At 51.8% G+C, this 13,006-nt stretch overlaps 1 protein-coding gene across 2 annotated transcripts in view; it reads right to left on the bottom strand.

Annotated features, from left to right (window-relative positions):
* Positions 1 to 11,869, bottom strand: part of LOC133359530 (protein phosphatase 3 catalytic subunit alpha-like) — a 44,048-nt gene extending 32,179 nt beyond the window's left edge. For both annotated transcript variants that reach the window (XM_061577955.1, XM_061577956.1), the window contains exons 1-2: positions 11,731 to 11,869; positions 2,356 to 2,559 (exon numbers count right to left, since the gene is read on the bottom strand). In XM_061577955.1, coding sequence (XP_061433939.1) covers positions 2,356 to 2,559; positions 11,731 to 11,785 — 259 coding nt within the window. In that variant the 5' untranslated portion in view covers positions 11,786 to 11,869. The remainder of the gene's footprint in view (positions 1 to 2,355; positions 2,560 to 11,730) is intronic.
* Positions 11,870 to 13,006: the final 1,137 nt, after the last annotated feature.

Below are 13,006 nucleotides of genomic sequence, written 5' to 3'. Positions count from 1 at the left end.
ACAAAGTGGTTGGCGGTGAGCGGTTGCTAGTGAGTGAGAGGTGAGGGGTTACCGGTGAGTGATTGCTAGTGAGTGAGAGGTGAGGGGTTACCGGTGAGTGATTGCTAGTGAGTGAGAGGTGAGGGGTTACCGGTGAGTGATTGCTAGTGAGAGGTGAGGGGTTACCAGTGAGTGATTGCTAGTGAGTAAGAGGTGAGGGGTTACCGGTGAGCGATTGCTAGTGAGTGAGAGGTGAGGGGTTACCAGTGAGTGATTGCTAGTGAGTAAGAGGTGAGGGGTTACCGGTGAGTGATTGCTAGTGAGTGAGAGGTGAGGGGTTACCAGTGAGTGATTGCTAGTGAGTAAGAGGTGAGGGGTTACCGGTGAGCGATTGCTAGTGAGTGAGAGGTGAGGGGTTACCAGTGAGTGATTGCTAGTGAGTGAGAGGTGAGGGGTTACCGGTGAGTGAGAGGTGAGGAGTTACCAGTGAGTGGTTGCTAGTGAGTGAGAGGTGAGGGGTTACCAGTGAGTGATTGCTAGTGAGTGAGAGGTGAGGGGTTACCGGTGAGTGAGAGGTGAGGGGTTACCAGTGAGTGGTTGCTAGTGAGTGAGAGGTGAGGGGTTACCGGTGAGCGATTGCTAGCGAGCGAGAGGTGAGGGGTTACCGGTGAGTGGTTGCTAGTGAGCGAGAGGTGAGGGGTTACCAGTGAGCGATTGCTAGTGAGTGAGAGGTGAGGGGTTACCGGTGAGAGGTGAGGGGTTACCGGTGAGGGGTTGCTAGTGAGCGAGAGGTGAGGGGTTACCGGTGAGTGAGAGGTGAGGGGTTACCGGTGAGCGATTGCTAGTGAGAGGTGAGGGGTTACCAGTGAGTGGTTGCTAGTGAGTGAGAGGTGAGGGGTTACCGGTGAGTGATTGCTAGTGAGTGAGAGGTGAGGGGTTACCAGTGAGTGGTTGCTAGTGAGCGAGAGGTGAGGGGTTACCGGTGAGTGGTTGCTAGTGAGCGAGAGGTGAGGTGTTACCGGTGAGTGGTTGCTAGTGAGTGAGAGGTGAGGGGTTACCGGTGAGCGATTGCTAGTGAGTGAGAGGTGAGGGGTTACCGGTGAGTGGTTGCTAGTGAGTGAGAGGTGAGGTGTTACCGGTGAGTGGTTGCTAGTGAGTGAGAGGTGAGGGGTTACCGGTGAGAGGTGAGGGGTTACCGGTGAGTGGTTGCTAGTGAGCGAGAGGTGAGGGGTTACCAGTGAGCGATTGCTAGTGAGTGAGAGGTGAGGGGTTACCGGTGAGAGGTGAGGGGTTACCGGTGAGGGGTTGCTAGTGAGCGAGAGGTGAGGGGTTACCGGTGAGTGAGAGGTGAGGGGTTACCGGTGAGCGATTGCTAGTGAGAGGTGAGGGGTTACCAGTGAGTGGTTGCTAGTGAGTGAGAGGTGAGGGGTTACCGGTGAGTGATTGCTAGTGAGTGAGAGGTGAGGGGTTACCAGTGAGTGGTTGCTAGTGAGCGAGAGGTGAGGGGTTACCGGTGAGTGGTTGCTAGTGAGCGAGAGGTGAGGTGTTACCGGTGAGTGGTTGCTAGTGAGTGAGAGGTGAGGGGTTACCGGTGAGCGATTGCTAGTGAGTGAGAGGTGAGGGGTTACCGGTGAGTGGTTGCTAGTGAGTGAGAGGTGAGGTGTTACCGGTGAGTGGTTGCTAGTGAGTGAGAGGTGAGGGGTTACCGGTGAGAGGTGAGGGGTTACCAGTGAGTGGTTGCTAGTGAGCGAGAGGTGAGGGGTTACCGGTGAGTGGTTGCTAGTGAGTGAGAGGTGAGGGGTTACCAGTGAGCGATTGCTAGTGAGTGAGAGGTGAGGGGTTACCGGTGAGAGGTGAGGGGTTACCGGTGAGTGGTTGCTAGTGAGTGAGAGGTGAGGGGTTACCAGTGAGCGATTGCTAGTGAGTGAGAGGTGAGGGGTTACCGGTGAGAGGTGAGGGGTTACCGGTGAGTGATTGCTAGTGAGCGAGAGGTGAGGGGTTACCAGTGAGCGAGAGGTGAGGGGTTACCGGTGAGAGGTGAGGGGTTACCGGTGAGTGATTGCTAGTGAGCGAGAGGTGAGGGGTTACCGGTGAGTGGTTGCTAGTGAGTGAGAGGTGAGGGGTTACCAGTGAGCGATTGCTAGTGAGAGGTGAGGGGTTACCGGTGAGAGGTGAGGGGTTACCGGTGAGTGGTTGCTAGTGAGTGAGAGGTGAGGGGTTACCGGTGAGAGGTGAGGGGTTACCGGTGAGTGATTGCTAGTGAGTGAGAGGTGAGGGGTTACCGGTGAGCGATTGCTAGTGAGAGGTGAGGGGTTACCGGTGAGAGGTGAGGGGTTACCGGTGAGTGATTGCTAGTGAGTGAGAGGTGAGGGTTACCAGTGAGCGGGGCGGCGATGTCAAGCACCGTGGGCTCCGCGCGGAGCACCTCTGCCCCGCGCTTGAGGATGAGGATGGCCGCCTCCTCCTCGACGCGGCCCTCGCGCAGGAGGTGCGAGCGCAGCACCTCCAGGCGCGGAGCCGAGGTCGCCTCATCAAAGAGCTCACGCGCGGAGAGGCAGCGCGAAGGGGGGAACGGCACCGCTGCACCGGTGGAGGGCGTGGGAGGGTACGGAGAGGAGGGGGGCATGGGGGAGGGCACGGGGAGGAAGGGGTATGGGGGGGGAAGAGAGGGACGTGGAGGGGAGAGAGAGAAACGGCGACAGAAAAAGGGAGGACACGGGGAGAGAGAGGCACGTGGGGAGTCAGAGGGACATGTGGAGAGAGAGGGGCAGAGAGGGAGGACGCGGGGAGAGAGAGGCACATGGGGAGTCAGAGGAACATGGGGAGAGGCAGAGACGAAGACACGGGGGGGAGGAGAGAGAGAGACACGGGGAGAGATTTATTTTATTAATGTTTTTTTTCACGGTAAGCGCGAGAGCCCGACACAACACGTCAATGGTTTCAGGGGAAGGGGCGAGACAGAAAAACCGTGGGGGACGAGGTGGGGGGGGACTTACTGGCACTTGCCCGCGTCTAGGTGTGGGGAAGGAATGCTCGATGCCCATCCCAAGAGGGTGAGTGGGAGTTTTTATATAAGGGGGGGAGGGGTGGGGGTTGGTGAAGGAGGGGCGAGGAAGAAGCATGCAGCAGCCAAGAAAGGACACGCTACAAATCACATAAAAATACACGCGGCTTTGTCTGTTGATGTGGCAATCCCTCCTCTATCCTGGGTCCATCTTATCTTAACCAGGTACGGGGGGGGAAGGAGGGGCGAGGAGGAAATCAGCAGCATTCTAAGGGGAGATCGGGTGTGGGGAAGGTGGGGTGGAGAAAAGACACTCTACGAATCATACAACATACATGCGCGGCAGCTTCGTGTGTTGGGGCTGACAACCACTTCCTCCTATTCTCATCTCACCTTGCCTGAACGTAATTCATACAGCGCCTCAACAAAGGCACCGCTCGGAGGACGCTACAACGCGCGCGTGTGAATGTAATAGCAGAGCGTGCTGCGCTACGAACCAAGCGACCTGAGTTCGATTCCCGCTCAGAGGCCAACACGAATAACGGTTATCTGAGCCGGACATGGGCCTCCCCTAGGTCGACTCGGCCTCAAATGAGTACCTGGTGTGGTGTGTTAACATCGCCAGTGGGGAGACAAAGGCGGCTGGGCAGGGTGCTGGCCACCCAGCCCCTTGTGTGACGTGCCGGCCTTCATAGGTGCTCGCTAACAGCACTTGCCCCAACAGTCTGAATCTTTGTCTTTGTAGATGCGGTGTATAGAATAGATGAGAGGAAGCAATAGGTGGTGAATCTGTGATGAAGCGTGAACTTGGTGAAAGCGGAACTGACGATGGTAAATGATGATGATGAACGGATATAATGAATGGGGTTAATGAGCGATAGCCGTGTAATGAGAATGTGAAGAGGGAAACATTAACCGTGATCGTGGTGCTTATGATGGGTGTGGTGGTCGTGGGGTGAGCTTGGGAACAATAAGTGAACTTTAAGTGAAGAGCAGAAACTTAGCGAGCGAACTTGACTGCTTAATGTGGAGGTGAGGTTTGTTCCAGTGACGAAGATAAGATGGGCCCCATCTCATCCTAACTGATGAAAGGAGAACGGGTGAGAGGAGAGGGGGGGGCATCCTTCTATCCCTCCCCCTGCCTCCCTCCACCTTTCCTCTCACGTTTTAAACTGAGTTGGTGTCGGTGATTGGGGGTGGAGGAGGAGGCGGAGAACGAGGAGGAGACCACCTGACCTCCAATTCCCCCTTTTCTTCCCCTTTTAAGGTTATGGGTGCTGGTGGCGTGAACTATGGCAGCGTGTCACGCCATTTCCCGGTAAAGAGGAGTGGGGGGAGGCAGTTCGAGGTCTTTCCAGCGAGCCAAGATGGTTTATTTTTCTGGCTATGATGTTGAAAGCTTGGAGCAGGGCATGTGCTGGGTGTTTTTGAAAGGGTACCCCGCCTTTTTGTACATCCCCACTGTGAAGTTTCAATTGACGGAGAGAGGTCGGTGCCGCTTCGCGTCGTTGAAGAAGGCCGATATATTCTGGTTATTAATTTGCGATGTCCGGGCATGACCAACATGCATTTAAGTCGGTTTGTATTGAGCCTTGGATGGTCAGGAGGGGTTGTGAGAGTGAGTTAGTTAATTGTATGTATGTATGTATGTCTAATGAACTTCTTTTGCACCGTACATATCCAACCGTGCTAATCTGTGGTTCTCTGTGGGTCTCTATAGGTCTTGGGTGTCTGTGGGTGTCTGTGTATGTATCTACTTATGTTGAACTTCTTCCGCACTGTACGTAGCCAACCATGTTAATTAAGTTGAGCCAACTTGGCAAGAATTGGGCAAAACCTCGCCCACTTTTTTTTTTACCCAGGAAACTGGAGAGCAGCACAGATGAAGTATGAGTACTAACCTAACATTCAAACATATTCAAGAATTACGGTTAAGAGACAAACAACATTATATAGTACTGTTAAAAGACTTAAAAACACACCGTTTTTTTTACTTAAACTCATCGATGGTTTTGCACCTATCCGGGACAATGTTGTTCCAAGTGCCCAACCCGGCTGCTATTATTTTTTTATACAAATGTAATTTTAAATAAAACTGTGAGCACCACCAACTGAACGCTGCGAGGAAAACGTTGTCAAATTAAAAACAGCACAAGACTTGAATGCCATCGGTCTGGCTGAGGAGTGCGGAAAGTCAATTTTCCCTTCGGAAGATACAAATGTGTTTTTTATTAAATACAATCTCGCATGAAAATGGGAGTAACAGAGTTTCCTTTTCTCTTCCCTCTGCGAGGAAGATTTCATTTTAGCGAGCCCATTAAATGTGCTTCGTGGAGTGAGGCACCTGGCACACACAAAGTGCTCACCACAAATGAACCACAATTACCTCGCTGATCTCATCCAGGAGCGATCGTCACGCGAACTCCGGGTCATACTCGCAGCAGCAGCAACAGCGGTGGCTTTTGGCAAGCCATCGAAAAAATACGGTCACCACATCGGGCGCTTTCAGATGCGCTTCTGCGGCCGTCTGGAACGCTCCTGCTTCCGATATTAGCAAGCCACTGGAGCTGATGCAATTTTAAACCATCATCTAAATTCACAGACTAATTTCTTTAAAACTGCTTTTTGTGTTTAGTTTGTTGTCCTTCCTCCGCACCTCCGATTAGTACGGTTGGGTATGTACGGTGCGAAAGAAGTGCAACACTCACACTATATTCTACACTATACAGTGAAACTTTGGATTGCGAGTTACTTGGTCTGCGAGTGTTTTGCAAGACGAGCAAAATTTGAAAATAAATATTAATTTGATAAATGAGCGAGGTCTTGCATTACGAGTCCTGTAGTACGTACAGTATACGCTTTGTCTGCCGAGCGTCAAGTGATCACAACTGAGCCGATGGTTCTTCTCTCTCTCTCGCTGCGGGATTGTAGCTAATCGTCTTCCATGCTCGGTCTCAGTCGGCGTGCCTCATTCGTATAGTCAACATCCGTGCGAGCTACGGTGTTTACTATAGTGTTGTGACCACGTGTGTGTGCGTAAAGCATTTTTTTTATCTTGTGTCCGAGTGTAGTGACTGTTCTTTAGTAACTGTACTGCAAGTGAAAGTCATCCTACACAATAACCCTCCTCTCCTCTCTCTCGTCTCCCTCATACCAGCCACGATTAAATTTAATTAATACATTTGATTACTTTATATTAAATTTAAATAAGAAAAATAAAAAAAAGGTATTTTGTATCAATCATTTTTATATGAATACAATATTTTTGGGTTGTGGAACGAATCATCTGAGTTTCCATTATTTCTTATGGGGAAATTCGCTTTGATATACGAGTGCTTTGGATTACAAACACGTTTCTGGAACGAATTATGCTCGCAATCCAAGGTTTTACTGTACACTACCTCCAACGAGCACGGTTGGCTACATACGGTGTGAAAGAACTGGAACATACGTACATACTTCTGAGATAAAAAGAAGGTAAGAATAAAGAGTGATGCCGCGACTCTAAGACTCTGTCGCCTCGACGGACCTGGTTTTCACCTGAGGACGGCTGCTTGCGTTGTGGCCGAAACGTCGTGAGAATTGTTTTATTATGTTTTATTTTTATTATTTTATTACTTCCCTTCTACGTGACTTTACCGAAAGAACCAAGAAGAGGAAAATAAAGAGTGACATCGAGACTATTCAAGTTTTTTTATTTTACCGGGTAAGGCTCACTGAGCTTTTTGGCGTCATCTGGTCCAACACCATGTGAGATTAGGCTCTAAGGAAAGCTGTCTCGGGTGTGGACCAATCAATTTCAATGACAGTGCATACATTATCAGAGTTGTGTTTTTGTTTGCATTCCGACTGCAGGTATTGTGGTCAATGCAAACATGACTCCTTGTAAAAAAAGGTGTCAGATTTGTTGCCAGATAAAGGGTACAATTTTTTTATCATATTTTGCTACTGGCAAATGATAGCTCAACGAAGTGGGCTGATCCCCACCACGTGGAGATTTATAGCAGAAGCCAAATACTCTAAACACGTTATTCTAAATGTCGAGGGCAAAACCAGAGGACCCGTAAAAGCGACCACGGGGAGAAATATAGACGTGCTAACTCCAAATATACAATCTTGATTTGGAGCTTTCGTGGCTGCAGGAATCCATACTCTTTGGTTCTTTCGGTAAAGTCACGTAGGTAGAAAATAAAATAAATCACGACGTTTCGGGCGCAACGCAAGCGTCCGTCATCAGGTGGGAAAGCATGGTCTGCTGCTGAGGCAGACCGTATTAAAAAGGTTTGAAATGGGTGTAGCCCAAGGGTCAAAAAGAAGTGGCCGGGGCTAGTGATGTTAATGTGAGAAATTATCATGTAACTGTAAGATATACAGCAGGTGTCACGATTGGGACTGCACCCACTAACTCCTGTATACCAGGCGAGGTAGTTAACATATTCTAGCCACTGCGGCGCGCTTAGACTGGGAGTGTCACTGCCTTGAAAAAAGTATCCCTCGCTGCAGGACTTACGGATATAACTCGCCTGTTCTAAAAGCCAAGATTCTGTCTTAAATTTCACTGACTACCCATCGAATGTGAAGCCATTCTTAAGTTTGACGGACGCTTCAATATTACGCTAACCGCATGACCCCTGGCGCACACGGCACGGTCTGCGTTGAACTTATTTCACACCCTGCGGAGCCGACGGCGCTAATCGGAGCACCGGCACACAGCAGCACACAGACACGCACATCACACAAAGATAAAGACAAAGATCCCCCGTGTAGCCTCAACAGACTGTTGGGGCAAGTGCGGTTAGCGAGCAGCATTAATTAAGGCCGGCATGGCACGGGGGGGTGGGGGTGGCCAGCACCACGCCCGGCCACCTTTGTCTCATTCTAGGCTGAGTCTATCTAGGGGAGGCCCAGGACCGGTTCAGATCATCATCATCATTACTGCTGTTGGCTGTGAGCTGGAATCGAACTCGGATTGCTGGGTTTGTAGTGCAGCGCGCTAACCGCTACACTACACAGCACACTGACACACACAACACACCGACACACACACAGCACACGGACACACAGCAGGACACTGACACACGGCACGCTGACACAGCATGCTGACATACACATTGACACACACACTGACACACACACTGACACACACTGACACACACATTGACACACACACTGACACACACACTGACACACAGACAGACACATTGACAAAGATCCCCCGTATAGCCTGAACAGACTGTAGGGGCAAGTGCTGTTGGCGAGCACCTATGAAGGCCGGAACGGTGCACGAGGGGGTGGGTGGCCAGCACCACGCCCGACCGCCTTTGTCTCCCCAGTGGCGATGTTTACACACCGCACCAGGTACTCATTTAAGGCTGAGTCGACCTAGGGGAGGCCCAGGACCGGTTCAGATAATCGTCACTGGTGTTAGCCGTGAGCGGGAATCGAACCCGGGTCGCCAGGTTCATAGCGCAGCGCGCTAACCGCTACACTACCGCTCTGACATACACACTGACACACACACTGACATACACACTGACACACACAGCAGCACAATGACACACACAGCAGCACATTGACACACACAACAGCGCATTGACACACACAGCAGCGCATTGACACACACAGCAGCGCATTGACACACACAGCAGCACATTGACACACACAGCAGCACATTGACACACACAGCAGCACATTGACACACACGACAGCACCCTGACACACACAGCAGCACATTGACACACACAGCAGCACATTGACACACACGGCAGCACATTGACACACACAGCAGCACGCTGACACACACAGCAGCACATTGACACACACAGCAGCACACTGACACACACAGCAGCACATTGATACACACAGCAGCACAATGACACACACGGCAGCACATTGACACACACGGCAGCACATTGACACACACGGCAGCACATTGACACACACAGCAGCGCATTGACACACACAGCAGCGCATTGACACACACAGCAGGCATGACACACACAGCAGCACATTGACACACACAGCAGCACATTGACACACACAGCAGCACAATGACACACACAGCAGCACATTGACACACACAGCAGCACATTGACACACACAGCAGCACATTGACACACACAGCAGCACATTGACACACACAGCAGCACGTTGACACACACGGCACGCTGACACACACAGCAGCGCATTGACACACACAGCAGCACATTGACACACACAGCAGCACATTGACACACACATCAGCACATTGACACACACATCAGCACATTGACACACACAGCAGCACATTGACACACACAGCAGCACATTGACACACACAGCAGCACATTGACACACACAGCAGCACATTGACCACACACAGCAGCACATTGACACACACAGCAGCACATTGACACCACAGCAGCACATTGACACACACAGCAGCACATTGACACACACAGCAGCGCATTGACACACACAGCAGCACATTGACACACACAGCAGCACATTGACACAACACGCAGCACACTGACACACACAGCAGCACATTGACACACACAGCAGCACATTGACACACACGGCAGCACATTGACACACACGGCAGCACGCTGACACACACAGCAGCACATTGACACACACAGCAGCACACTGACACACACAGCAGCACATTGACACACACAGCAGCACAATGACACATACAGCAGCACATTGACACACACGGCAGCACATTGACACACACAGCAGCACACTGACACACACAGCAGCACATTGACACACACAGCAGCACAATGACACACACAGCAGCACATTGACACACACAGCAGCACAATGACACACACAGCAGCACAATGACACACACAGCAGCACATTGACACACACAGCAACACAATGACACACACAGCAGCACATTGACACACACAGCAGCACATTGACACACACGGCAGCACATTGACACACACGGCAGCACATTGACACACACAGCAGCGCATTGACACACACAGCAGCACATTGACACACACAGCAACACAATGACACACACAGCAGCACATTGACACACACAGCAGCGCATTGATACACACAGCAGCACATTGACACACACAGCAGCACATTGACACACACATCAGCACATTGACACACACAGCAGCACATTGACACACACAGCAGCACATTGACACACACAGCAGCACATTGACACACACAGCAGCACATTGACACACACAGCAGCACATTGACACACACAGCAGCACATTGACACACACAGCAGCACACTGACACACACAGCAGCACATTGACACACACAGCAGCGCATTGACACACACGGCAGCACATTGACACACACGGCAGCACGCTGACACACACAGCAGCACATTGACACACACAGCAGCACACTGACACACACAGCAGCACATTGACACACACAGCAGCACAATGACACACACAGCAGCACATTGACACACACGGCAGCACATTGACACACACAGCAGCACACTGACACACACAGCAGCACATTGACACACACAGCAGCACAATGACACACACAGCAGCACATTGACACACACAGCAGCACAATGACACACACAGCAGCACAATGACACCACAGCAGCACATTGACACCACACAGCAACACAATGACACACACAGCAGCACATTGACACCACACAGCAGCACATTGACACACCGGCAGCACATTGACACACACGGCAGCACATTGACACACACAGCAGCGCATTGACACACACAGCAGCACATTGACACACACAGCACACAATGACACACACAGCAGCACATTGACACACACAGCAGCGCATTGAACCACAGCAGCACATTGACACACACAGCAGCACATGGACACACACATCATCACATTGACACACACAGCAGCACATGGACACACCACAGCAGCACATTGACACACACAGCAGCACATTGACACACACAGCAGCACATTGACACCACACAGCAGCACACATTGACACACACAGCAGCACATTGACACCACAGCAGCACACTTGACACACACAGCAGCACATTGACACAACACAGCAGCGCATTGACACACACAGCAGGACATTGACACACAGCAGCACACTGACACACACACAGCAGCACATTGACACACACAGCAGCACATTGACACACACAGCAGCACATTGACACACACAGCAGCACATTGACACACACAGCAGCACATTGACACACACAGCAGCACATTGACACACACAGCAGCACATTGACACACACCGCAGCACTGACACACACAGCAGCACATTGACACACAGCAGCACATTGACACACACAGCAGCACATTGACACACACAGCAGCACATTGACACACACAGCAGCACATTGACACACACCGCAGCACTGACACACACAGCAGCACATTGACACACAGCAGCACATTGACACACACAGCAGCACATTGACACACAAAACACTGACACACACACAGCAGCAGCAGACACAGCAGCGCAAACATAGAGCAGCACACTTGACACACAGCAGCACAGACACACACCGACACGCAACCCATTAATAGCCCCATCATCATTACCACCACCCACCACCACCACCACCCCGCTCTCCTTACCACCCCCGGGGGCCCCACAAGGCGCCATTCGCCGCAGAGAACCTAGGCGAGACCGAGGCTTTGCTAATGGCGCTAGGCCGCACAGCCCGAGTCTCGCCTCCAGCTCCGCATGGGCTCAAGGCGCCGCCCCGTCCCCCCGCCGCCCTCTCGCCGTCGACCTCCTCCTCCTGCCGCTCACCCTTCACCGCCCGCTCCGTCGTGGGCAGCTTCCCGTCCTTGAGCGGGGCGGCCATGGGGGACGCGAAGAGACGGAGACCGAGAAGAGAGCTGAGACCCGAGACCCGGATGCGCGGTGACGTCTCCGGGCTGCAAGCCCACCCCCACCCAACATGGCCGCCAAGCCCCGGCCACGCCCAACATTGCACCCCCCCCACCCAACATGGCCACCACGCATCGGCCACGCCCAACGTTACTCTCCCCAACCCAACATGGCCGCCAAGCCCCGGCCACGCCCAACATTACACCCCCCCACCCAACATGGCCGCCGCGCCCAACATTACTCCCCACCCAAGATGGTAGCTACGCCCAACATTACCCCCTCCCACCAAATATGGCCACCACGCCCATTACCCCCCACCCAACATCGTCGCCAAGCCTCGGCCATGCTGAACATTACACCCCACCCAACATGGCCGCCAAGCCCCGCCACGTCCAACATTACACCCCACCCAACATGGCCGCCCCGCCCGCACCGACACAAAAACCCCAAAATACCCCCCCCCCCCCACCGGGCCGTGCCTCCCCACCCAACATGACCGCCAGTCGAGGACAACCAGCCGCCATCTTAAGTGGGGAGAAGCCGATGGGGCGTGGTATTTTGCTCCTCCCCCCTCGTCCTTGGCGAGTCGCAACGCGGTGACGTCACAAACGCAATGCGGCAGCCCCCCCCCCCCCCATGGGGCGTCCCTACGCAAAATGGCGGCGGTGGCGTCACTTCGACGCTCACTCAGTAATCAAAATCCGATGATCTATGAAGCTTTTTTTTTTACAAATTTCCAGTAGGGACGAGGGGGGGGTCAGAACGTTACTGCAACAACACAATACTATTCATAAAATGGGTCCTTTTTGCCAGTATCAAATTTTGAAAAAATAATAGATTTTCCCCTTTCTGGCAATGAAACAGGAGTTGTTAAGATGTTCAAACACCAAGTAGAAACCTTTTGCAAGGAATCACTTTACTGCATTAACCACACACAGTGCTTGTGGTGAGCATGCAAACAAACATGTTCTGATATGTGCATTGTCTGAAACTGTTCAATTAAGCAAAGTATACGAATTACAATTAGACACGTTAAACTAAGTCTAGATTTGAAGTTTTCGTGACTGCAGGGATCCATACTCTTTGGTTCTTTCGGTAAAGTCACGTAGGTATAAAATAAAATAAATTATATCAAGACGTTAAACTCAGTGTTAAAAAAAACACGTTTCTTTTTTGTGCGCGCATGTGTGCCGAT

The sequence above is a fragment of the Lethenteron reissneri genome, chromosome 65 (assembly GCF_015708825.2).
Source record: "Lethenteron reissneri isolate LAM-NWPU_2019-01 chromosome 65, ASM1570882v1, whole genome shotgun sequence".
Taxonomy (NCBI): Eukaryota; Metazoa; Chordata; class Hyperoartia; order Petromyzontiformes; family Petromyzontidae; genus Lethenteron; species Lethenteron reissneri.
Note: the sequence above shows the minus strand (reverse complement) of the source record. Positions and strands in the feature narration are given on the sequence as shown.